Source organism: Ipomoea nil, unplaced genomic scaffold (assembly GCF_001879475.1).
Source record: "Ipomoea nil cultivar Tokyo-kokei standard unplaced genomic scaffold, Asagao_1.1 scaffold2939, whole genome shotgun sequence".
NCBI lineage: Eukaryota > Viridiplantae > Streptophyta > Magnoliopsida > Solanales > Convolvulaceae > Ipomoea > Ipomoea nil.
Window position 1 is genome coordinate 506,066 of NW_017619367.1, and position 25,851 is coordinate 531,916.

The 25,851-nt window shown below is 38.6% G+C and overlaps 1 protein-coding gene across 1 annotated transcript; it reads right to left on the bottom strand.

The window, feature by feature from the left end:
- Positions 1–13,107: 13,107 nt before the first annotated feature.
- On the bottom strand, positions 13,108–14,355 carry LOC109162346 (protein FAR1-RELATED SEQUENCE 5-like). Its single transcript, XM_019311067.1, has 2 exons — positions 13,863–14,355; positions 13,108–13,772 (listed from the first exon to the last, which is right to left on the bottom strand). The coding sequence occupies exons 1-2, from the start codon at positions 14,353–14,355 to the stop codon at positions 13,108–13,110; spliced, it is 1,158 nt and encodes a 385-aa protein (XP_019166612.1).
- Positions 14,356–25,851: the final 11,496 nt, after the last annotated feature.

The window sequence follows — 25,851 nt, forward strand, 5'->3', positions numbered from 1 at the left end:
ATGGTTTTGAAGATATCTTGGTGCATTTGAGTCCGGTATGACTGCATTTATCTCCCTGCATTGTTTAGAATATAGTACGGGGTATATCGTATATTGCCATTTTAGCTTGGTGCAAGTAGAATAGGATATAGCTTGGGGGGGGGGGGGGGGGGGGGGATGAGTTCAACTGTTCGTAGCTCTTTTGATACAATTTTGGGGTGTATCGTATAGTATACTACCAAACTCCCCCCTCTCTCCACAGAAATATATAGATAAATAAAATTCTCTTCTTGTATGATCTTGGTCTAGTCATTTTATGGACAAACATCACTGTGAACAGAGTATGAGATCTTGCAATTCCGCAGCCTATGCACTGGTAATCTGAAATAGAAAGTGGTATACACTTAATATGTTGTCTGCATGGTGCACTAGTAATCTGCTGGTGTGTAGACTTTATGTTGGGTATCTAATGAATTATGAATGCATTATCTCACTGCAATGTTCGTATGTTTGTTGACATTTTTCTTCTAGGTAATATGTAAAATTTATAGTGTCAACCAAATAATCCATATGAAATATGCCGGTTTGTATGATTAATACATTACGAAGTATATCGTATATTGCCATTTTAGTTAGCTACTTTTTAGATTATAGCATTTTGCTCGCACAATTACTTGTTACAAAAAGTAAATTAATCAAACACGTGTATTGATTATTTAACCAAGTCAAACAATTAATTGTGCTCAATTAAGCCAAACTATTAAGTATAGGAAGAATCTTTATGGTATGTTTAATCGCAGGAGAAATGCTCCATGTTTTCTCTAAAGAATTATGAAAAATTCAAAAAATGGAAACATAGGATAAGTTTGCTCGTGTATTTCTCAAATTTGAAAAGTTCGGTCACTAATACAAAAATAGGTAGTTGTGTCTGTTGTAAAAGGCCTTTTCGCGTCTGTTTTACAATAGAAATAAACACAGAAATATAATGTGGAGATAGATGATAAGTCTGAGGGTTTATAACCTTAAGGGTAAGTCCCAAATCAATGATGCTGCTGCCATTTTCTTCTTTCCTTGATAGTAAACTGAAGGAAGAGCTGCATGGATTAGAAGATATCTTGGTCAATGTTAGAAAATTAAAGAAAAAAATGATTTACAGTGGTGCATTTAAAAATGTGTAATAGTGCATACAAAAATAACTGTAGAAAATAATGATTTACAGTGGTGCATTTAAAAATGTGTAATAGTGCATACACAAATAACTGTCATGCATTTAGAAGCTATAATAGCGCACTCATGTGTGTACACGATTAAATATTTGTGAATGCATTATGGGGTGGTTTGAAATGCACTACTGTAATTTTTTTTTTTTTTAAAGAAAAGAGGAACTCTTATTAAAAAACAAAACAACGTCTTGCCAAGGCCCAAAAGTGTCCAAGAAATGCACTACTGTAATTAACTACAGAATTTCACCGCACCTTTCTCATTTTTACTATTAATTCTTGAATTGGATTTTGGAAGTTAGTTACTTGTGTGGATCACAGCATATATGACTATCTTATTATAGTTACTTCTGGATATTTGAGTGATATATTCAATCATATGCATCAACTAGAGCCTACCTCTTAGCTGAATTTCTCAGTGTTGTATGAATAATTAGACTCAACCTTGTCGTGCTCTAGCTTCTATATTGCATCCAAATACGCTTTCATCTTTTATTGAAATCTAGCAAATGGAATAAACTCGATAGAATTTACAAGAGTATAGTATTTGTAGTGCACCGCCCACACTCAGTAATACACGCATTAAGCACCTAACAATGCACAACTACACCCTGAGGAGCTTTGTGTTATATTGTGCCTTGTTCGTAGTCTTCACTGTAGCACAGTAGGAGTTTTATGAGAATTCAAAAGTTTTTGGATTTATAATCATTTTAATTGTTGGTTTTTTTTTTTTTTTTTGGAAAGCCATAATCATTCTAAATTAAGTGTATAACTCCATACAGTTGTAAAGTGTATTGGAATTTGATCAAGTACGAGGTTACAATGTTATCATAGGTAGGATTGGTGTTAGTTCATGTGCTCACCGGTTTCTTTGTGTGTTGCCACAGGTGTTGACGCCCAACAACCAATCATGTTAAGCGACGACGACAGCGATGCAGATGTGGAATACCACACCGCCCCGCGTGAACCGGCACAGGAGGGGGGGGGGGATGCAGGACTAATCGCAGACCCGTTACCCCAGATCAAGACACGGGGGGGGGGGGGGGGTCCGAGGAAGCTCGTGCGACCGGTCACATCACTCACGCCACGGCAAAAACATGATGTTATTGCGATGGGCATGGGGGGGCTGCTGGGCCTCCGGGCGAAGGTATTACCCTCACAACTCGGGTATTGGGTGGCGGACAACTTTGACCCCGAAGAAATGGTCTTGGAGTTGAGTGACGGAAGAACGATAAACGTCACGAAGGGAGACGTGGCGAGTGTGCTTGGGCTCCCAAATGGGACTATTACAATGTCTGAGCGTGATACCCATGTAGTTGGCCACGACTTGAAGGCATGGCGGAGTAATGTTAAGAAGCGGAGAGAAAATATCACGGTGAAAGCTCTAACCACAAGGGTGTTAAGTCACACAAACGGCGGGATGTGGTTTAAACGTCATTTCTGCGTGGTAATAGCAAGCACCCTTGTTGCAAGCACTTTGAATGGCTATGCGAATCAAAGAACCGTTCACATGTTTAATGACGTGAAGATGGTTAAGGAGCTGGATTGGTGTGGGTATCTGCTTCGTTCACTGGTAAATACACATGATAGGTGGTCTCAGAACACTCGGGGGAAATTCCCAGGCCCACTACTATTCTTAATTGTAAGTTAAGCATCCCGTATGACTCATAGATGAATGTGTTATTTGTTAGATGTGTTTTAATGTGTGCAAACGTTTTGGTGCAGCTCTTATATGTTGACAGAGTCGTTGTTGGCGCTAGGGATGTCCCACGCACCACCCCGGTGTCGCATGGGTGGACTTCCAAGGGGTTGGGAGCACGGGAGGAACGGGAGGTTGCAGCGGGGGGGTTTGGCAACGGCCAGGTGGATGCACCGTTGCATCAATCAGCACGCGGGCACCGCGTCAAACTACTAGGAGGACTCCACTCGCCAGTCAACCACACGGTGCCCCACTCCAGGTGTGTTCACAAGTCCACTAATAACATGGGGTTATAATGGTTATTTCAGACCAATGGGGTCCATCATTACCTATTGATATACATGGGACACTAATAACATTGTAATGCATGCGCAGGATGGACCACGGAATCGTGCACCACCCACGCTTACCACACGTCCAATGTCTGGAGGGGATGCCTCACACGGACGGCGTGATCCAGGTGCATCGACCTCATGTACTCCGGGTGCATCGACCTCACATACTCCGGGTGTGACAATGGTATGCATAATCAACTACCACGGGACTAATGGGGGTGGCATGTGGGGGGGATGTTTTAACTTGTGGACACCTGCAGGGGTTTGACCAGGGGTTCGCCAACATGGCAAAAGTCCTTCGTTCTTTAGCTGTGAGGGTTGCAGAGGAGGTACGCAGGAATCCGAGCGGGGCTCACCAACATCGCGACTTCCAACAGATCATCGATGCAGCGGATATACTCGCACCCCTAATCACGGAGCACTCAAAGGACGCACATCACCATACGCCGGAAGTGACGCGTGCACCACTTCTACCTCCACAACACATTGAGGATGCGGTGTGGCAGAGCACGCAGTTTCTGAGGCAGTTGGACCGGGTAGAAGAGGAAGCCACGCGGGGTAGAGCATTGCCAACTCCGCATGTTCGGGATTGCTACACTGTTTTTAAAGGGGGGGGGGGGTGTTGCTAATGTGTGGACCTAATATTTGGTGCAGATACCGCACAAGGGAGACTCCAGCCCGACAATGATGGAGTGGGAAGCACCGAGCTTTAGCCTGGGAATGACGCGTGAACTAGCACCGCGAACGGTGGTGGATACCACAGCTGCCACGGCTGGTGTAATTACGCCAACTCACCAGGTTTGTCATGGTACCTCAAGAATGGTGGGTTGTATTCTGTTTGCCCAACACCCTTTAGCCAAAACACCACAACAAATACACTGGTTTACACAAATAGCTTATTTAATGAGTCGTTTTATGAGTGGGTATTAGTGCATTAAATCCAATTCTATGTGCAGGCTGTAGTATTGATGGTTACACGTGATATTTGTTGCAGGCACCGCGCCAGGGGGACACCAGGCCGAGTACGTCAGTGTGGGAAGCACGCCCGACAAGGACGGAGTGGGAGGCACCGAGCTTTAGCCTGGGAATGACGCAAGAACTAGCACTGCAAACGGTGGTGGATAACACAGCTGCCACGACTGGTGTAATAACGCCAACTCACCAGGTTTGTCATGGTACCTCAAGAATGGTTGTTTGTATTCTGATTGCTTAACACCCGTTCGCCAAAACATCACAACAAATAGACGGGTTTACACAAATAGCGTATTTAATGAGTCGTTTTATGAGTGGGTATTAGTGCATTAAATCCAATTATGTGTGCACGCTGTATTATTGTTGTAAACACGTGATATTTGCTGCAGGCTCCACGCGTGGGGGGTGTAGACACAGAAAATTTGAAGCCGACAAGTGGACCGATTAAATCATTATCGAGCCTAATTTCAGGGTTGATCATTAGTCCAATTTAATTAATTGGGCTATGACAATTAAATTAATTTAATTAGTCCAAGTAAATTTGATTTGGGCTATTGAATTAATTAATTAATTGGTCCAAGCTCATTTCATAAGTGAATTATAATTATAATTATAATTTAAATATAATATGATTTTATTATATTTGAATTAGATAATTATAATTTAATTTGAATTTGAATTAGATGATAGAACAATGAACCTAGACTTGATTTTGGCAAGGTTCATTTTAATAGATAATTAATTAATTTAATTTAATAAATATTAGTGGAGTTTGTTGAGGGATTTTGGTTACAAACTTCACTATAAATAGAGCCTCAATTTCATTCTTTAAATCACACCTCAAATACATTGAAAACAACTTGAAGACTTGAGAGCTTGAAGGCATTGAAGAACGACGCTTGACAACTTGAAGACTTGAGGAGTTGAGAGCATTTGAAGAGCTTGAAGGCATTGAAGAACGCTTGGCATTTTTGTTGATTTTGCAGGCAATTTGAATCCATTGCAGGTACTTTGGAGCTTTGCAGAATTGATTGGCTCGAAGATCTTGAAGTCTTTTGAAGGCATTTGAGGATCTTTAAGGCAACTTGAAGCCATTGTAGGCGCTTTAATTTGATATTTTGCAGGGTTGATTGCTTCGAAGCTTGACATTTGCTATTGAAGATCACGCCAATTGAATCCCGGGAGCTACGCCATTTGAATCCTGGAGGCACGCGCCACTTGAATCCCGGAGGCTACGCTATTTGGATCCCGGAGGCACTTCAATAGATAACAATAGTGAAGAATCAGAGGACTACACAGAGACTTATACCTGCACCTTGATTTATACACACGCTGTACACAAAATTTTGTGAATATATACAATTTCGATACTTTTTGTGTTTACAGATTTTGGCACGCCCAGTGGGACCACTCTGCCTCTCATCTCTTCACTATCGATCTACATCAGCAAGCAACTCTACTAGCAATCGAAATGACGTCAAGAAGCTCGTTGTTCAAGAAGTCTTATGCCCAAGCCGCTAGTTCCAAGTCTTCATCAACAACTGGTTCTGAAGCTAGCCGAGAGACCGAAGCACCATTAACCAGGAGCCGTGCAAGGAACTTAGGAATGCGACCGCCAGAGCCTGGGTCAATTGTTCAACGTATGATTCAAAGACTCGAAACAGCCCCTACCGTCCTGAGGAAGTCTATCTATGTTGCAGGTCCACCATCTTCGAAAGGAGCAACCGATAGCGGGAGGCTCGCTTCTTCGAAAGGAGCAGCTGGCAGCGGGACGCCGACTTCTTCGAAAGGAGCAGCTGGCAGCAGGATGTCGACATCTCCGAAAGAAGTAGTCGATAGCGAGAAGTTAGCTACTCCAAAAGGAGCGGCGAATAGCAAGAATCCAACATCTCCGAAAGAAGCGGCATATAGCGGGAATCCAACATCTTTGAAAGGAGCTGATGATAGTAGGAGTCCAATATCCCCAAAAGGAAACGCTAACACCGGAGGCTCATCACCAACATCGCCGTCGTCCAACATGTGGAAAGTCGCGCCAGAATGGTCACGCATCTATACAGGCATGCCGACTATGACAACATGCGCGACAACTATAGAGGACCAGCTTGCAAGCATCACTAAGGCGCTTGAAGGGATCACCACCCTCCTTCAAAACCAAGAAAAGAGAATCAACGACTTAGCTGAAAAGGTCGAGAGCACAAGGAATGGCGAAACTAGCCGGGCTCCTGGAAAACAACCCGAGGTTCAAGGAGAAGATGCCTCGCACTCACCAACTTGCATTGGGCGAACTATAGTGCACGAGGAATCAACTTCGCACATACCAAGTTCGGACAGGAGCATTCCAGTCACAGGGGGCATGATACCTGTAGATCAGCTTAACGAGTTCATCATGGGAGCTATCAAAGGAAAGCTTGAGGGGGAAAAACCTTCATACACTTACACCAAGCCTTACACCCAAAGGATAGAGGATTTGAAGATGCCCATTGGATATCAACCTCCAGCATTTGAACAATTCGATGGGAAAGGCAATCCAAGACAACACATCGCCCACTTCGTGGAAACATGCAACAATGCTGGGACATATGGAGATCTTATTGTCAAGCAGTTCGTCCGCTCTTTGAAGGGTACTGCCTTCAATTGGTACACTGACTTGGAGCCTAGCTGCATTGATAGCTGGCATGACATGGAGCGCGAGTTCTTGACCCGCTTCTACATCACAAGAAGAACCGTTAGCTTCTTAGAACTCACCACCACTCGTCAAAGGAATGGTGAAAGCTCGTCTACTTACATTGAAAGATTGAGGGAGTTATGCTTGAATTGCAAGGAAAAGATATCACAGAGCTCCGCGATTGAAATGTGCATCCAAGGCATGCACTTCGAACTCTCCTACATCCTCCAAGGGCTCAAACCTAAGAGTTTTGAGGAATTATCTAGCCGCGCCCACGATATGGAGTTAAGCATAACAGCTAATGGTGGACAAAACATACACATTCAAAGCTTCTACAATGGGGGCAAGAGTCATGATGACATTGAAAATGGTGGCAAGGCCTTTAAGAAATATGAAAGCATGGATGTTATGCATGTGAATATTCAACCAACTAGGATATTCACTGAAGCTACTGGTGAGTCTAAGGATGCTTCTAGATCATTACATGGTAGTAGAAGGCTTTCTTTCAGGGAAAGACAAAACAAGAAATACCCATTCTTGGATTCTGATGTCCCACATATGTTTGATGAGCTATTAAGGCACAATCTCGTTGATTTTCCAGAAATGAGGCGACCACACGAGGCATCAATGGTGGATGATCCGAGTTATTGCAAGTATCATAGACTTGTCGGACATCCAATTAAAATTGCTTTGTCTTTAAGGATAAAGTAATGGAGTTAGCTCGAGATGGGAGAATTGAACTTGCAGATGCCACAGCAAGCGCTAATCAAGTTTCCATCTCATGCGGTAAATCTACTTCGCTACTCATTGAGAGGAACAATGTGAAGGGAAATAGAAAACGACACAAGTGTTTATTCCCTCTTAACATCAAGTCTTATGATACCAAACCCGAGTATGATACTTGGCATGGTATTAAGCATGCTAAACAACACCACGTTGATGATGCGACACGACCATCTAAACAAGTTATGAAAAGGTGGGTCAAGAAAAGAATGTTAAAGGACTCTATTGATGGGAGGACTTGCGGCCACCATATGAAAGCACGAGTTCCAGTCACATTGGTTGATTACGTGCCGAAGTGGTTCCATAGTACTCCAACTAACCAAGGAATGAAGATGAAAATTCCTCTAATCAACCCATGTGCTAGAGAAGAATGTGCCTCAACACATTATACCACAATATGTGATGGAGGAAATATTCTTCAAGCTTCCTCAATGTGAAAATTGAAAACGCATCATATTCCTTCAAGACTCCCCGGCACGAGTCGAAACTGCCTCATATTCCTTCAAGACTCCCCGGCACGAGTCGAAACTGCTTCATATTCCTTCAAGATTCCCCAGCACGAGTCGAAACTGCCTCATATTACTTCAAGGCTCCCCGGCACGAGTAGAAACTGCCTCATATCCCACAGGGCTCCTTGGCACGAGTTGAAATGACCATATAGTTTCGAGACTTCCATGCACTACATACTTTCAAGCAGTGTATGCTCTCAAGTGACATGTCCAAGAAAGTCTCGAGGGGGCAATTTGTAGACACAGAAAATTTGAAGCCGACAAGTGGACCGATTAAATCATTATCGAGCCCAATTTCAGGGTTGATCATTAGTCCAATTTAATTAATTGGGCTATGACAATTATATTAATTTAATTAGTCCAAGTAAATTTGATTTGGGCTATTGAATTAATTAATTAATTGGTCCAAGCTCATTTCATAAGTGAATTATAATTATAATTATAATTTAAATGTAATATGATTTTATTATATTTGAATTAGATAATTATAATTTAATTTGAATTTGAATTAGATGATAGAACAATGAACCTAGACTTGATTTTGGCAAGGTTCATTTTAGTAGATAATTAATTAATTTAATTTAATAAATATTAGTGGAGTTTATTGAGGGATTTTGGTTACAAACTTCACTATAAATAGAGCCTCAATTTCATTCTTTAAATCACACCTCAAATACATTGAAAACAACTTGAAGACTTGAGAGCTTGAAGGCATTGAAGAACGACGCTTGACAACTTGAAGACTTGAGGAGTTGAGAGCATTTGAAGAACAACTAGAGCATTTGAAGAGCTTGAAGGCATTGAAGAACGCTTGGCATTTTTGTTGATTTTGCAGGCAATTTGAATCCATTGCAGGTACTTTGGAGCTTTGCAGAATTGATTGGCTCGAAGATCTTGAAGTCTTTTGAAGGCATTTGAGGATCTTTAAGGCAACTTGAAGCCATTGCAGGCGCTTTAATTTGATGTTTTGCAGGGTTGATTGCTTCGAAGCTTGACATTTGCTATTGAAGATCACGCCAATTGAATCCCGGGAGCTACGCCATTTGAATCCTGGAGGCACGCGCCACTTGAATCCCGGAGGCTACGCTATTTGATTCCCGGAGGCACTTCAATAGATAACAATAGTGAAGAATCAGAGGACTACACAGAGACTTATACCTGCACCTTGATTTATACACACGCTGTACACAAAATTTTGTGAATATATACAATTTCGATACTTTTTGTGTTTACAGGGGGCACCAACCCGGGTACGTCAGTGTGGGAGGCACCCAGGGTTAGCATTGGGATACCGCAAGGATTAGCATTGCGAAGGGCGGGAGGTGCCAGACCTGGGCCGGCTAGCGTAGTGGTGCCAACTGTGCAGGTATAAACGTAGTATAGTGCACCCTCTTAGGTGGGTCGTGTTACAGATTACATGGGTGTCCAGATCTGTTACTGATGCTTGCACATACTGCTTGGTGCAGATACCTTCGACCACTCCAAGTCCTGGCCCAAGGGCCACGGCAAAAGTAGCATCGCAGCGGGTGGGAGGTACCACGGCTGGACCGTCAAATGTAGTGACGCCCACTGCGCAGGTATAAACGTGGATAATGCCCCCCCCCCCCCCCCCCCAAGTGGTATACACTTATACGATTATCTTGATATGTACTCTTATGTGTACTGGTGAAGCATTAATTACCGTGTGCATTATCTTGTTCATTATGTTTGGTCGTACTATGAGGGTTGTGCTTTAGTAGTGTGGTTTCCGTTGTTGGTTTAGGTTTTTTGTTGGCTATGCATTTTTGTTCTAGAAGTGTGCATTCTAGTCCTAAGAGTGCACTAGTAGCCAACTACTATTATACGGGTAGTTAATATTCTCCAACGGGTGTTACTATTATGGAGTAAATAAGCTGAATTGTATTAGTCAGAAATCCAGGAAAACAGTACCATTTGTGCAATGTTACTTGTTATGTGCAAGCATTCCAGTACTGGTGCAATTTTCATTGTTATGTGCATGCATCCTAGGTCTGGTGCCATTTCAGTTGTTATGTGCATGCATCCCATACATGGTACATTACTGAGGATTAATAATCCAGCATTTACTGCATCCAGGATTAATAAAAAAGATGTAAATCATACGACTAGGCTGAATAGGATTGCACCACTGTTTCGCCTTAACTTTGTTGGGGCTTTTATTCTGTTCTGTTTTTTCCTGTGCGTTACTTTGCTTTACTAGTAGCATGGAAATGAAGGGGAATTTATATTACAAACCATTACAGAGTATGATGTTTAAAAAATGGAAGAGATGTAAGTAATAAATAAGGTAGTTAATGTTCTCCAACGTTGTTCGAGTGGGTAGGTAAATATTATGGTGGAGTAAATAAGCTAAATACTATTAGCCAGTAATCCAGGAAAGCAGTACCATTTGGACTGTGTAAGCTCTCTATCTTCAGGGTTTCCTAAAATGTGAGTCCTAGCATCAACGACACTGTCACACACCTCCAGCACGACCAGTACTATTAGCTGGTTTGTGAAGATTTATTATTTTCTGGATTGAAAAAGCAGTACCATTTGTGCAATTGTATTTGTTATGTGCATGCATTCTAGTTCTGGTGCAATTGTGTTTGTACGTAGGGTTCATCTAATCAAAAAATGCAGGTTTTGCTACGTGCGCCCCACAGGACCACCATATCGGAGTCACCACCTCAGTTAAGGGCAGACTGCAAAGGCAAGAGGCCCATCGAGCGGGAGTCTGAGCCAGTCGGCTTTTTTTTTTTCAGCACAGCGTCGGGATACCCTGCAATTCCACTACCACCGATATATGTTGTCTGGATGTGGCTTTTTAGGTCACCGCACAGTGACCGGTAAGTAGAGTACACCACATGTAGGAGAATGGACGCAACATCATAAACTATGTGTAACAACAAGTGTATGTTTAATTTGCTAGCAATGAAGTTCTGTTCGAGCACGCTAACCGGAGAGTGAAATGGGCCAACCTGGACACGCTAAAGGAGGGGACTAACGTCTCCAAAGTGGTAGTAGATGCTTGGTGTCTTGTGCTGAATGCGAGAGAGAGACCTAGGGAGCGAACTGTGCCTTCACGCTTGTTCTTAACAACAGCTGTTACGGTATGTGCCTAGAAATATTCATAATTATTCTAACTCGTACGCCCTAGGCAGTTCCGTTTGGTAGTATTCTAATTTCTCAAACTTTCTATCATGGCTGGTACTGGTTATCTTACACCATGTTTAGTTGCAACTATCATTTCTCTTACTGTTTTTAAAAATATTTGTAGTGCAATTGTCAATGTGATAAAATTATTACGGCCGAACCAGCTGTGCAGTATATCCTACTGAGTAGCATGAAATTACCCTTGTGCAGTTTTGTACTCTCATTTTATTACATTGTAATGGTGTGTGCAGATTGGGGCTGTGGTGAATGTTGCTGCCAGTAGAAATGAAAGGCTTTCGTGGTTCGCACGTCGTCTTGATGTGGAGGTCGACGCTGCAGGCCGCGTGGGATTATCCACGGTAGACTTGGTAAGTTTATGATCCGTGCATCCAATGTAGTATAATATACACAATTTCGATGACATAATTATACGTCGTGGCAGTATACTTTTGCAATAATGCACAACACTCGTTACTATGTTATGAGCATCAATTTCAAGCATCCCGCCTTCGACATCATTGATAGTGCACCAGCGACAGACACAGGGATTCAAACGTATGGGCGAGCACCGGCGGAAATGGTAACCCCCCTGCACTCATAGTCATTCGCCCTACCGGTTAGTACCATTGCATGCCATATTGTAATCGGTGTTGTGTGCAGATTGACCTATTCGCTGCATATCTCGAAACGAAACATCAGCCAGTCCGTGCACTACAACTAAGGTCCATGACACCCACGAGGATGCCGTTGACATGGGGTGAAACCACGTGCGGCGCAGAATCGGCAATATATACGATGCGCCATATGGAGTCGTTCGTGGGGGAGCGTTGTCCAAAATGGTACACTAGATTACAAACAAATGACGCTACATTGTTTCTGAACTTGCGCAAGCGTTACTTGCATAACATTCTGCTCAGCGAGACAAATATCCATATGCGTACCATTGTCACACGAGTGGGGGAGTACGACTCCATCAGGTCGGAACGGGTGCTTTATGGATAGGGATGTACACGTCAGTAACATGGTAGGGAATGCAGAATGGGACCATTTAAAACTTGTTAATGTTTTTTTTTTTGTGTATATAAAGCCTATAACATTAGCACGACGGTGGTGCAACACATTTGATTTTGTGGAGGGTCATTAAGTAACTTTTTTACCACCCTATTCCGGTGGGGATTTTCGGTTTGGTATTGGTGGAATAATTGATTTTAAATACTCTAGCCGGCCTGTGGTTTGGCCTGTTTTGGTTCTCAATCCAAATGATATTACAATGCCTCCATCGTGTTTGCACTATATGATCTTCCTCTTCTTCATTACTCTTAACAATGCATATTACTACTACCTCATTGCACTCGTCGTAGTTATCAGAACAACTGGAAGCCAAAAGTAAGCCCAATTGCACACGTCCCAAATGCTATGTGTTCTCTGCTTCCAATTTGGTGTGTGAGAATATACATGTAGTTTAAATGGAGATTGGCCAATTAATATTAAATAACAGATTACCACTAAAAATTCTCAGCTTGAGCAATGGGTTTGTCTAGTGGACGGCCACAACACAAAGTATGTTCTACACTTACAGAAGAAGACAGTGTACCAATTGCTAGTTTTTATGTGCACCACATTGCACTTCATGAATTACAAACGTCATGCGTTTCAAATATTGTAAAAAAAATGGTGCTTCCAAAGGGGTTACAATAAGCAAAATAAACACAAACGATACCCAGGTCACAATGTCTACCAAGGGACGATAAGGGGTGGGGGGGTGTTATTCTGATGGTACCGCAGCACCCGCTCACTTATACGGACAGCTACGAGCGTTATGACGGGCGTACTCGCCGCACACACCGCATTTACGCCCTATTTTACCACTGCTCAAAACAGCTAACTCCCGCTGGCTTTTAATACGTCGACCGATCCCTTTGTTTTTAGCTTGAGGCGGGGGCTTGATGGTGATGGATGTCGGAGGTGCAACCCCACATAAAGCCACGATGGCAGCATTGTTACCTTTTGCAGGGGTAACGTTCGAACCATCACTCATAAATTCCTCTTTCAAATCTTCTAATACTTGCAGCATCCGCGTCTGCCGATCCGTGTTGGTGCCCACCAAGGCAGCGCATTGGTGCATTGCATTCCACAGCCGGTTAGGTCCAGAATCCGGAGAAGGAACATCACAACACTGCCCACAGCATACACCAGCTCCCACCTGCTTACACCAACGTGGAAGGACGTAGTCCAACGGCAAGCTTTTAACCTGTGCATCCTTGAACACCAAGAACATGTGCCGACAAACTAACCCCAACAGCTCGAATAGCTTGCAGCTACAGGATGCATGATTCCCTACCGGGGTATATTGCACGGTGTAGGTAGCGGTGCACTCTCCTCTTATGTTGTAAGTAATGACCTCCCCCTCCTCACGGATACCCACCACTCGACAATAGAAACACCCAGCTTCAATTTCTTATTGTAGCTCATAAAAAATAGTTATCGTGAACATCTGCGCCAAATACCGTTCTAGTGCTAAGGGGGTCTTGAAATCGGGCAAGTAACCCTCGCTCTCGGCGTTCAACTTAGATTGCTTGTAACGCTGAGTCTCCAGTACACCCTCGAATTGCACATAGAACTCCACCAAGCTGAAGTGGGGTCGGGTACACTTCCCGTAAACACTGTTCTCTGCTTCAGATCGGGATGTTGTGCGCAACAACCCACTCATGGGAAGATTTATAAAATATGCAAGGACCCAGAACTCCCTTTCAGTATACAGCTTGGTAAACCAACGGTGGGTTGCTAGATTGTACTTTTCCATTAACGAATGCCACTGCTCTTCGAACTCGCTTACACTGATGGTTTCATTCCAAACAATATCGTTCAGTTTGTTGCGGAACCCTACGTCTTTTACCATGTAGGGCCCAATTTTCTCGTTCACCTTTGTCATAAAGTGCCACATACAGAAACGATGGCGGCAATCTGACAAAACCTCAGCAATAGCAATCTTCATAGCCGGGTCTTGATCAGTAATCACACACGTTGGGACAGTACCCATTGCAGTTTTAATCCTCTATAGTAACCATGAATATGATTCGACATCCTCTTTAGTGAGCAACCCGGCAGCAAAAGTAATGCACCGCTTGTGGTGGTCCACCCCGGTGAACAGCACAAACACCAAACTGTACCTGGATCAAAATACAAAATACCGATCAACCAACCCGCTATGTAAAACATCGGGGGGGGGGGGGGGGGATGCAAACATATGTACACAAGTACACATATATTCAATTTAATATTTCCCGTTTATTTTTATGTACATGTGCCAAAACAAACTCTAATTTTGATTCCAACCTTTCAATCTTAGGTTGGGAAATTAAAAACGGCACTTTGCAAGATCACCACGACAAAAAAAAAAAAAAAAACAAAAAAAAAAAACAAAACAAAAAACAATGGGTATAGATGAATCCACAAATTGCTTTGGTGTAATTAAGAAAAAGGTGGTGTGCACCTGTTAAGCTATGCCAATACCACATATAACTAAAAAAAACTATCAGTTTAATTGCAACAAAAACATAAAACCCAGCACACATAAGTTGTCGGCACGAACCACATTGTTCTAAGCATGCACTGGATTCCACAGTTTGAGTCCACAATATAATAAATAATTAATACAAATTTGAGTCAGTAGTACTCAAAAATTTATTTGATTCCACAGTTTAATAAATAATTAATTAATATTTAAAGTGTCGAACGGAGTCATACTAATTTGCCGTACCATATACAACCTTATGATATGTGGCATTTGGATTATACCGAGTGGTGTGTCACCATAGTACTTAGTAAAACCAGTCTAAATATAAATATGAGCAATCACAACTAAATTAATTGCACATTTAGCTCTCATAATGTCACCGTAGTACCTAGTACTATACAAAAAGTCAGAATATAAATGAGCAATCATACCAAAATTGGGTGCACAGTTAATTTGTTAACTTCAGAGTTTCAAGTTAATTCAATAGTGAAGGGAGTTGTACCTGTTTGTACCGTAAGTAGCATCGAACGAGACCACGTCGCCGAATAGGGAAAAATTCCGACGACCAATGGGGTCAGCCCAGAAAAGTCGTGCAACCCGGTTTTCTTCATCCAAGTAGTAATCATAAAAAAAGTTCTCGCAAACAGCACGCTTCGTTTTAAACTTCTCTATAATCATTTCACCATCTTTGCCATCAACGTAAACCTGGAGGTCCCGTTTGAAATTATGAAACTCGGTATCTGTCGCGCCTACATTTTCATACGACCCGGTGACCTCCCTGTATAGTTTGAAACCTTTGGACGAACCAACATTCGCCCTAACACAGTTTGCTGCAAACGCCTGTTGTGCCACGTCCAACTTCCGGTTAACTCTCATAAATAATTTCGATGCGTCGGAACACATACGATGGCTATGCCCCTCAACAAACACAGTTATCTCAAACTCCCCACTGCTCACCTTCCTTAAACAGATCCTAGCTCTGCACTTAACCCTGTTAGATGTCCGTCGTCTTCGTTGCTTCTTCTTACCACCACTATCACCGTCTACACCGGTCAGCTTGCTAATACCACGACCCTTAATGCCTTCCCGGCTACATACCAAGTAACGCATTACGGACTTCCCATCACGGTCCCGTTTCACGGTGTGTAACCGCACATCAAACCCACAGACCCGTGCATAGTTTGTGTAGAAGTCGATGCCTGAATCCAATGTGCTAAAACGCCGCCCAACCACAGGGGTGATTTCACTGCCAACGTCCGGACACCAAATTGAGGTCCGCTCTGCTACTAATTCACGCGCACCATGTGGGACGTGCTCACTAACCACCTCGTTTGCATGGCCCTCTGTGGACGGAAACACAACAATATTACGGGGCAGGGAAACATAACAATAAAGAAATATTACCACTATAATGGGTCCGCCGCCAACAACCAACTTATAACAATGGGGGTGTAAGTGCATTGTATTACAACATATAACAAACAACCACTAAACATTAGTTATTCCATCTAAGTAGTCTGGGAAATGATATATTGAAGAGGAGAGTAGCGATCTAAAAAATCAAACGGCATAGTGACAAAGGTCAGAGATGTTATTTGTCTCATGCCAAATCTTACCTAGAGTAGCTATTGTACCTTTGCCATGTAAAATCATAGAAAGGGTACTGCAATTAAGCCTTGATCCAATTAGTAACTAAATTGCAAAAACTAATTCCAGAATTATTACAACGAAACGTAACCCAAGATTTAAGAATGTAAATTACCCAGCACCCAGAAGTAATAAAATAGGCCAAGAACAAATTGACATCGTTGCTTATAAATTCTAATTTTACAAAATATTAGCGAATCGTATAGACTACAAAGCAAAAATGCGACCTAAAACTTTTCATTTTACACATGACATACCCTGACTGGGAATAGTAGTCATGGAACCTAAAACTATAGAACCTAATTAATAAATGTGAGATAACACATAACAGGACCATGCAACCAAGTTTATAAGCGAAGCATATTACAACGAATTGCAGCAGTTCATATGTGTCTCTAGTTTCAACCAAAACTATGCTGCAAGTTTTTTGTTTTTTGTATCAGTAGAGCCCACACTATGTGGGTGGCCTGGTAGTGCTCGGTAATATTCGTTTCGTGAAGGATGATATATGCGTTTGTTATTCATATACGTGCAACACGATACAAATACATACACAGATTTAAAAACTCTACCCATGCTGCTCTCCGGTAAAACAAAAAACTATATATCAGCAGCCCGTCTTTTTCCCTGTAATCAACACCAACGGGTGTCTTATCTAGTAATCAAATGTAAAACATATATATGTATATACGAACCTGTGGAGAAAAGAAAAATGGGAAACTAACAGGAAATAGCACCCCGATGCATGTGTGGGAATTAACATATATAAAGTATGCTAAGTATGCGTGTATATCCCGGCCGCCGGAACACCTGATGTAAGACTAAAACACATGGCTACTGGGATGCGCCACAGAAATGCTTACCTGGCAACTCCGGAGTCACCGTGACGCTCATCGCTAATGTGCCTGATGTTACGGCCAGCAGTTGCAAACCGCACGAAGGGACGTGCACTGGGGGTGGGGACTGAAAAATGGAGGTGTAATCGCCCGGACGTAAGAACAACTTTGCGCTCGCCAATACGGTAGACGGAACCCTTCACCTGCGTTTCCGTATCCTACCGCTAGTCACAAACTTCCCCCGTGAAACATGCACGGGAAGGCGCAGGGAACCGGTAATTCAAAATTAAAAAATAGTAATTTATGAAATTGCAATACGCTAATATGTAACGCAGGTACAACAAAAGAGTGCACCGTAATTTAGAGCCTTCGGATCATCACAGATCAGTGAAGCATGGTGGTGCACGAGTTCACATTTAAAGGGTGGTGCGCACCAGAGAATCACCCTATATATATATATATATATATATATATATATATATATATATATATATACTAGTATGATACCCATGCGATGCATGGGATGAATATTGTTCATCTTATTGTGTAATTGTGTGAAAAATTTAAGAGATGATGTAATATATAAAAAGTTGGAATGGAAATATAAAATGGAAAATAGAAACAATAAAGAATAAAGAAATTACTTTAACATACAATATAGAAAAATAAGAGTGACAAAATTACAAATTATTGAAAATTTCGTGGTATATACCATGTTGGTTGTTGATGTATAGATCTATTATAATTTTCTAAGTACTTTTTAGTTGAATGTACGTAGACGTAGCAGCCTGGTTATCCCGGAACATATTGTTTATGGTTGTGCATGTTGGTGTTGATGTAATTTTTCTAAATCTTATTACAGTTTCCTAACATTTCAGGCGACTATTGGGTTAATACAAAAGAGAGAACATAGGCGAATCACCATTTTCACCAAAAGATTAGTGGTTTTTAGTGCTAACAGTTTAATAAAAAGACATAGATCATTGACTACATGATAACTACAAAGTATGTTCTACTATATTTATGTTTTTGAAATGAGAATGAAATACCTTTCTTTTGATGGTAATGTTTCCTCTTTGACCGAATGGTGCATGAAGATGTAATCTTCCTCAAGGTCTGTAATCGCAATGCTTACCCTTTATGTTTTGTGATGGAATGTTCTTAGTGTCTTCTGTCACCCTTTTGTTTGTAACTTCATTCTTAAGTTAAGGCTCATTGAGAAAGGAGTCATTAATGGCTAACCATAATTATTCCCATAAACACAAACATTTTATGTGAAAACAAATATGCATACTGGAGTAATTGATTTTGATTGGCTTAAAAATAAATGTTGCACTAAAAATAGATAGAAACCAAATAAATCCTCACCCAAATAAATCCTCACGAATATGGCGTGTTTTTTAGCCTAGTAATTATCAATGGTAAATGATTAATGGAAATAAAATGTGGAAAGTATTAATATTCTATATACTAAAATTATGTTGAATATATATATATATATATATATATATATATATATATATATATATATATATATATATATATATATATATATATATATATAATATGCAAGCTACTGTAATTTTTGTTCAATAAATGAATTAAGTTTAATGAACTAAATTTGAAAATATTGTAAGCTACTGTACCTAATAATTATTATATATTTTGTTTAATTTTGCAATGAAATTAGAGATATATATAGACTAAAAGATAATCTATATATATCTATACTAAAAGTGACGAATATACCTTAGAAACATGAAACACACACTCTAAAGTATGAGAATTGTAGGTGTTATTGTTGAATGTTGACTCGTACATTCGAATTAGGCGAACTTGTATCGCAAAATTCGTGGAGGTAGCAGTGATTTGGTTAAGTAGATTGAAGGTGGGAGCCATATTGAAAAGTTGAAAAGTTTAAAAGTTTAGCGTATGAAAATTGAAAAGTATAGGAAGAGGATTGCAAATGAATGAGAAGCATATATGACCAATGAGGTATTTATAACTATGAATTTGTGCAAATGCATTATAAATGAATAATTTGCGTTCCAAATTATGTAATCAAGGGTGCAAATTAAGGATGATTTAATTTAATTATGTAATACTAAATACTAAGACTAATAGCTATTGCATGATTTTCGTGCATAGTAACAAATGAATAATAATTCCTGCATACTAAATACCATGAATTACACGTGCATAGTAATTATAGTAATAATAATTCGTTAAGGCTAATATGATGCATGATTCCGCGTTTCTGTATGTGAATAATTCGTTTTGTAAGGCTAATTCGTTATAGTAGTATTATATTATTATTATTATTATTATTATTATTATTATTATTATTATTATTATTATTATTATTATTATATAAATAAATAAATATCATGCCCTTTAATAGACTATTATTATATATGATAATTAATTTCATAATTACAAATACAAATTACTAAATGTAGGGAGACTTTTGCGACATTTCAATCTGCCAAATAATTTTAAAATAATTTATTATATCATTTCAAACCTTTTAATAAGTTATTTTTAAATTACTATATATAATTAAATTATTCTACCCAATTATATATATCATTCATAAATCTGATCCATATAACTATATATGATGTACGATATATATATATATATATATATATATATATATATATATATATATATATATATATATATACATATAATATAATATAAATATAATATTATCCTATTATACCTATATGTAATTCTGGAATTGACAGTTACATACGTTCATATGGAAATAATTATTATATAAATAAATATTCTGCCTTTTAATAGACTATTTTTATATATAGTAATTAATTTCATATTTACAAATAAAAATACAATATGAAAAAGTAATGTAAATCTTTAATGTAAAAAAATACACATAATTGAATCATTGCATGCCCTTTTCCCAATTGAAACAAATTTCTCGAGATATGTTGTTGTAGCAAAGAACGCACTTCAGTCCGACTTCATTGCAATGTTGCCTAGGATCCACCCCACGAAGTCGCCACATTCCCATTGCACGCGTTTATAGAAAGGAATCAGGAGCTCCCAGACCTCTCTAGTCTTCCAGCATTTCCTTATTACAATATGATCAGCATCTTCATAAACCTCGGGGCAGAAGACACATGTGCCATCAACAGGGAGAACTCTCTCTTCACATTGCACAGGATGCGTTGATGGTAGAAGGGCGGTGTATTCTGCCCTTCAATGGGCTTGGGATATAATAATAATAATAATAATAATAATAATAATAATAATAATAATAATAATAATAATAATAATAATAATAATAATAATAATAATAATAATAATAATAATTTTTATAGAGATATACACAATGTACATAAATAAACAACTCTCTCTCTCTCTCTCTCTCTCTCTCTCTCTCTCTATATATATATATATATATATATATATATATATATATATATATATATATTATTTTTAAACAAATATATACAGTTTATATATAGTTGTACACTTATTTCTTGAATCTAAATGAAATCAATAATAATTTTTTTTAAGCAAAACATATTAACCGTATAATTCATATATAAATACTTTTTTTTAGTATAAAAATATTTTTAAGTAATCAATTGAGTCATTTCATATGCCAAAACATTCAATCAAATAATTATCAACCAACATATCCATCACTTTGGAAAATACTTTGGGTAAAGTAAAAAGAAAACAACCACTTACCGTGAAATCTTATTTTTCCAAATTTCTCTAAGTCTCAGTTGTTCAAATCCTCCTCTTCTATCAACCATCATCATCAACAACAATAAAACAACACAAGATACACATAAGCACCCGTAAAATGTTAAGGTCCCTACTTGTATTCTACCCATACTAAATAAAATAAAATAAAGGAATAACACTTACAAAGCACTTGTTGAAAGGAGAGTTCCAACCTTGAAGAAGAAGAAGAAAATATATAATTTTATATTGTATAAAAGTTCATGGCAATGGAGGAAAGAGGAAGAAGACAAATTTTTTTAATTCTCATCTACATAATTATATAGGTAGTAAACTAATCTTTATGAAATAATTTAATAGTCATTAATAGGGCATAGGAAGAGATTGGTAACTTCCAATCATAATAAATTTTGATTCCAAAATAATAAAGGAATATATATTACATATATATTATTCTTCCCACGTTACACACATTTATTTATATTATATATATACACATGCTAATTATAGAGATTATTATTATTATTATTATTATTATTATTATTATTATTATTATTATTATAATACCCAAAATGGTCCCTCGACTATGCCATAATTACCAATTTGGTCCTCAACTACCATTCTTATCCAATTAAGTCCTCAACTATGTAACTTTTACTCAATTAAGTCCTCAACTATACAATTCTTACCCAATTTAGTCCCCAACTATACAATTCTTACCCGATTTAGTCCTCTGTATTAATTTGACTGTTTGTTGACTGTCAAAAGTCGGGATAAAATTATAATTTTACAATATTTCTCCTTCCTCTCCATTTAGCAGCGCCAAACCATGCATCAATACACTCCAATCAGATTTCGATCGTCAAAAAATCATTGGAAATCAAATTCATGGGCTATCCGATGCATAACCACTACATCGATACTGACAGGTTTAGAACCCAACCGGAGCTTATTGCTACATGGTTTGGCGCTGCTAAATGAGGAGGAAGGAGAAAACTTGTAAAATTATAACTTTATTTCCACTTTTGACAGTCAACAAACAGTCAAATTGACAAAGGACTAAATTGGGTAAAAATTGTATAGTTGAGGACTTAATTGGGTAAGAATGATAGTCGATGACCAAATTGGTAATTACGACATAGTCGAGGGACTATTTTGGGTATTAACTCTTATTATTATTACTATTATTATTATTATTATTATTATGAATTTGGTTTTACAAAAATGCCACTAAGTTTTTGGGGGGAAATTTTTTGTGCCAATCATTTTGCTTTAATATATAGATATATATATATATATATATATATATATATATATATATATATATATATATATAAATCGATTCTGGTGCGAGTGAGCGCCTCAGGTGCGGTTGTGTGGTTTAATCTGAGCCATTCATCTCGTTCAAATCAATGTCCAAGATTACCAAAATTTAAAAAAAAAAGAAAAAAAAAAGAAAAAAAAAGCGGTGACAATTTTGTAATTTTTGCATCTAGGTCAAAATTAAGGTGAGTGGTTTTGTGATTAATGTGCGTGAGTTTTGTATATAAGGTGCGTGAGTCTTGTGCGTAAGGTGCGTGAGTTTTGTGCTTAAGGTGAGTGAGTTTGTGCTTAATGTGAGTAGTTGTTAAAACGTAAACTGTGGACTTTTGTGCTTAAAGTGCGTGAGATTTGTTCTTAATATATATGGAGTTTGTGCTTAATGTGTGTGAAATTTGTTCTTAAGGTGCGTCGGGTTAGTGATTAATGTCAGCTGTTGTTAAAATTTAAAGTGTGGGTTTTGTGCTTAAGGTGCGTGAGATTTGTTCTTAATATGCGTGGAGTTTGTGCTTAATGTGCGTGGGGTTTGTGCTTGAGGTCTGTGGGGTTAGTGATTAAGGTCTGTGAGTTAATACTTAAAGTGCGTCAGTTTAATGCTTAATGTGCGTGAGGTTTGTACTTAATGTGTGTGGGTTTTGTACTTAATGTCCGTGAGTTTGTGCTTAATGTGTGACATTTTAAAATCTTAAGTGTGTGAGTTTTGTACTCAATGTGCTTTGCTCTGTGCTTAATGTGCGTAGTTTTTGTACTTAAGGTGAGTGATTTGTGTTCTTAAGGTGCTTTGTTTGTGGACTTAAGGTACGTGGTGATTTGTGTACTTAAGGTGCGCCATGTTAATGCTTAAGGTGCGTCCAACCGCACAACCACACGCGAAGCATCAACCGCACCTAAACCCTTCCCTATATATATATATATATATATATATATATATATATATATATATATATATATATATATATATATATATATATATATATATATATATATATATATATATATATATATATATATATATATATATATATATATATATAATTTTAATATTAAGTTAGTATATATTCTATTTAATATATTTTTATATTTGCAATATAATCCCAAGAATAAATAATTATCAAACCCTAACCCTCAACCTCTAAAATTTCATGCTAAATTTTAACTCAACTATAAACATTGTTGCTAATCCTACTATAAGTGGTTTATTGTTTTTTTTTTTTTTTTGAAAGGTGCTTTATTGTTTAATTGTTTAGAGTAAAAGACATTTTTGGTCCTAGACTTATAGTGGCACAGACAATTTTAGTCATCTTTAAAAAAATCAGACAATTTGTGGACACTCTTATTGTAACGAGGACAATTTTGGTCCTCCGTCAATATTTCCGTTATATGGCCCGTTAGATAGTGGGTAATTTCATCTTTTCAGACCTCCTTCTTTCTTCCCCTTTTCATCCTCGTTCTCAACACATTGAAAAACCTAATTTTAGACCAAATTCGTAGTGAACTGACAATTTGTTTAGTCTTTTCAAGGGAAAGCTTATATTTTTTTTGGAGAAATTGATCCTCGGTCTCGAATGGGTTGGAGCAGAATCCAGCAATGACATCACTCCCAGGTGGATTTTCCGGCGGAATTGCCGCGAGTTTCTTACTGTTATTGTTGTTGTTGTTCTGCTTCTCCGGGGGCATCTCGGCCACTGAATTTGACTTCGGGACATTGACGGTAACCAAGTCGGGCTGGATTTGGGGTCGCTGATCTCCGATCAAGCCGTCAATCTGGACTCTGCCGGCCTCGATTTGAAAAGTGGCGACCTGGTCAACTCATGGATTGATTACGCCGGCCCGTTTCAGTAACTCAGCGTCTACGTCTCCTACTCCAATCTCAAGACCAAAGCTCCACTTTTATCCATCCCACTCAACTTAAACGACCACGTGAACAAGTTCATGTTCGTCGGATTCTCCAGGTCAACTCAGGGGAGCACGGAGGTCCACGATGATGAGTGGTGGAGTTTCACCTCATCTTTTTACGGGAACATTGCTAAAATCAGATACTTTGGGGGCAGACATCATCAAAATGCCGAAAGAATTCAGCTTTAGGGAGCTAAAATCAGCAACCAAGGCATTCGATCCCAGCCGGATCATCGGGCACGGCGCCGTCGGGACTGTCTACAAAGGAATCTTGACGGGAACCGGTGACGCCGTGGCAGTCAAGAAGTGCAGTCACAGTGGCGAAGGGAAAGCAGAGTTTCTGTCGAAATTATCCATCATCGGCACCCTCAGGCACATAAATTTATTGATATGTTCACTGCGAATTTGGTCAAAAATTAGGTCTTTCAATGTGCTGAGAACCGGAATGAAAAGGGGAAGAAGGAAGGAGGTCTGAAAAGACGAAATTACCCCCTATCTAACAGGCCATCTAACATGAATATTGACGGAGGACCAAAATTGTCCTCGTCAGAATAAGAGTGTCCACAAATTGTCTGATTTTTTAAGGACTAAAATTGTATGTGTCACTATAAGTCTAGGACCAAAAATGTCTTTTACTCAATTGTTTATTAATTGTTCGTATTGTTATAATATTTAGTGAAGTGTCACGACTTAATTATGTGTGTTGATTGTTAATTATTTATGAAATTATATACGATGACAAGCAATAATACAATTGAATTTATTTCTAAACAAGTTAACGAGCATGTTGAAGCGGTCACTTGTTTTATTTTATAGTTTAATGCTATTATGTTTGCACTGTAGTGATATACTTATGTAGTTATATATTAGTTTTCTATTGGGTATATTTCTTAAATTATATAAAAATACTTATTAAAGTTTTTAAAAAGACTTAACATGTATGTTTTAAAAAGGCTTAAAGCAAGAGTTACTTTGAAGCATTTTTAATGGCCTACATATTAAACAGCCTTTTAAAAAGGCTTCAGGCCAGGCCAAGCCAATTATAGACTTACCCTTGAGCCTAACAAAAAGCCTACATATAGGCTCAAGCCCAGACCTTAGATTTTCGTAACAGGCCCATGCCTAATTTTCTAAAGTTCGGCTCAGCTTGGCCTATTTCCATCCCTAAGTAACAATGTAACATTAGACTAAAGGGGGTGTATTCAATCATGACTTTTGTAGAATTTTAAAGACTTTTAAAATGATAGATTTTAATAAACTTTGATTGACTTTTATAGAGTCGTTTAAAACTTTTTAAAACTTTATAAGACTATAAAAGTCTATATAAAAAACATTCATAGATTTTTATCAACTTTTTATTTTAAAAAGTCTACAAAAGTCATTGAAATTATAAATTGAATACATCCTTACAAACTTTCAATGATTTTGATTCTTATCATTTACAATTTTCTTACAAAACATTTATAATATATTATAAAATTCTTCTTATTATATAGTTCTTCACACACATCAACATTCTCAACATTATTATTTTTATCCATAGTATGCTGAGACTTATATGCTAATTACTTTATATATATATATATATATATATATATAT

Coding starts and splice junctions, on each gene's coding strand:
- LOC109162346 (XM_019311067.1), bottom strand. CDS start 14,355: ATGGGTACTGTCCCAACGTGTGTGATTACTGATCAAGACCCGGCTATG. Junction 13,773..13,862: donor GTTGAACGCCGAGAGCGAGG/GTTACTTGCCCG, acceptor AGCTACAATAAG/AAATTGAAGCTGGGTGTTTC.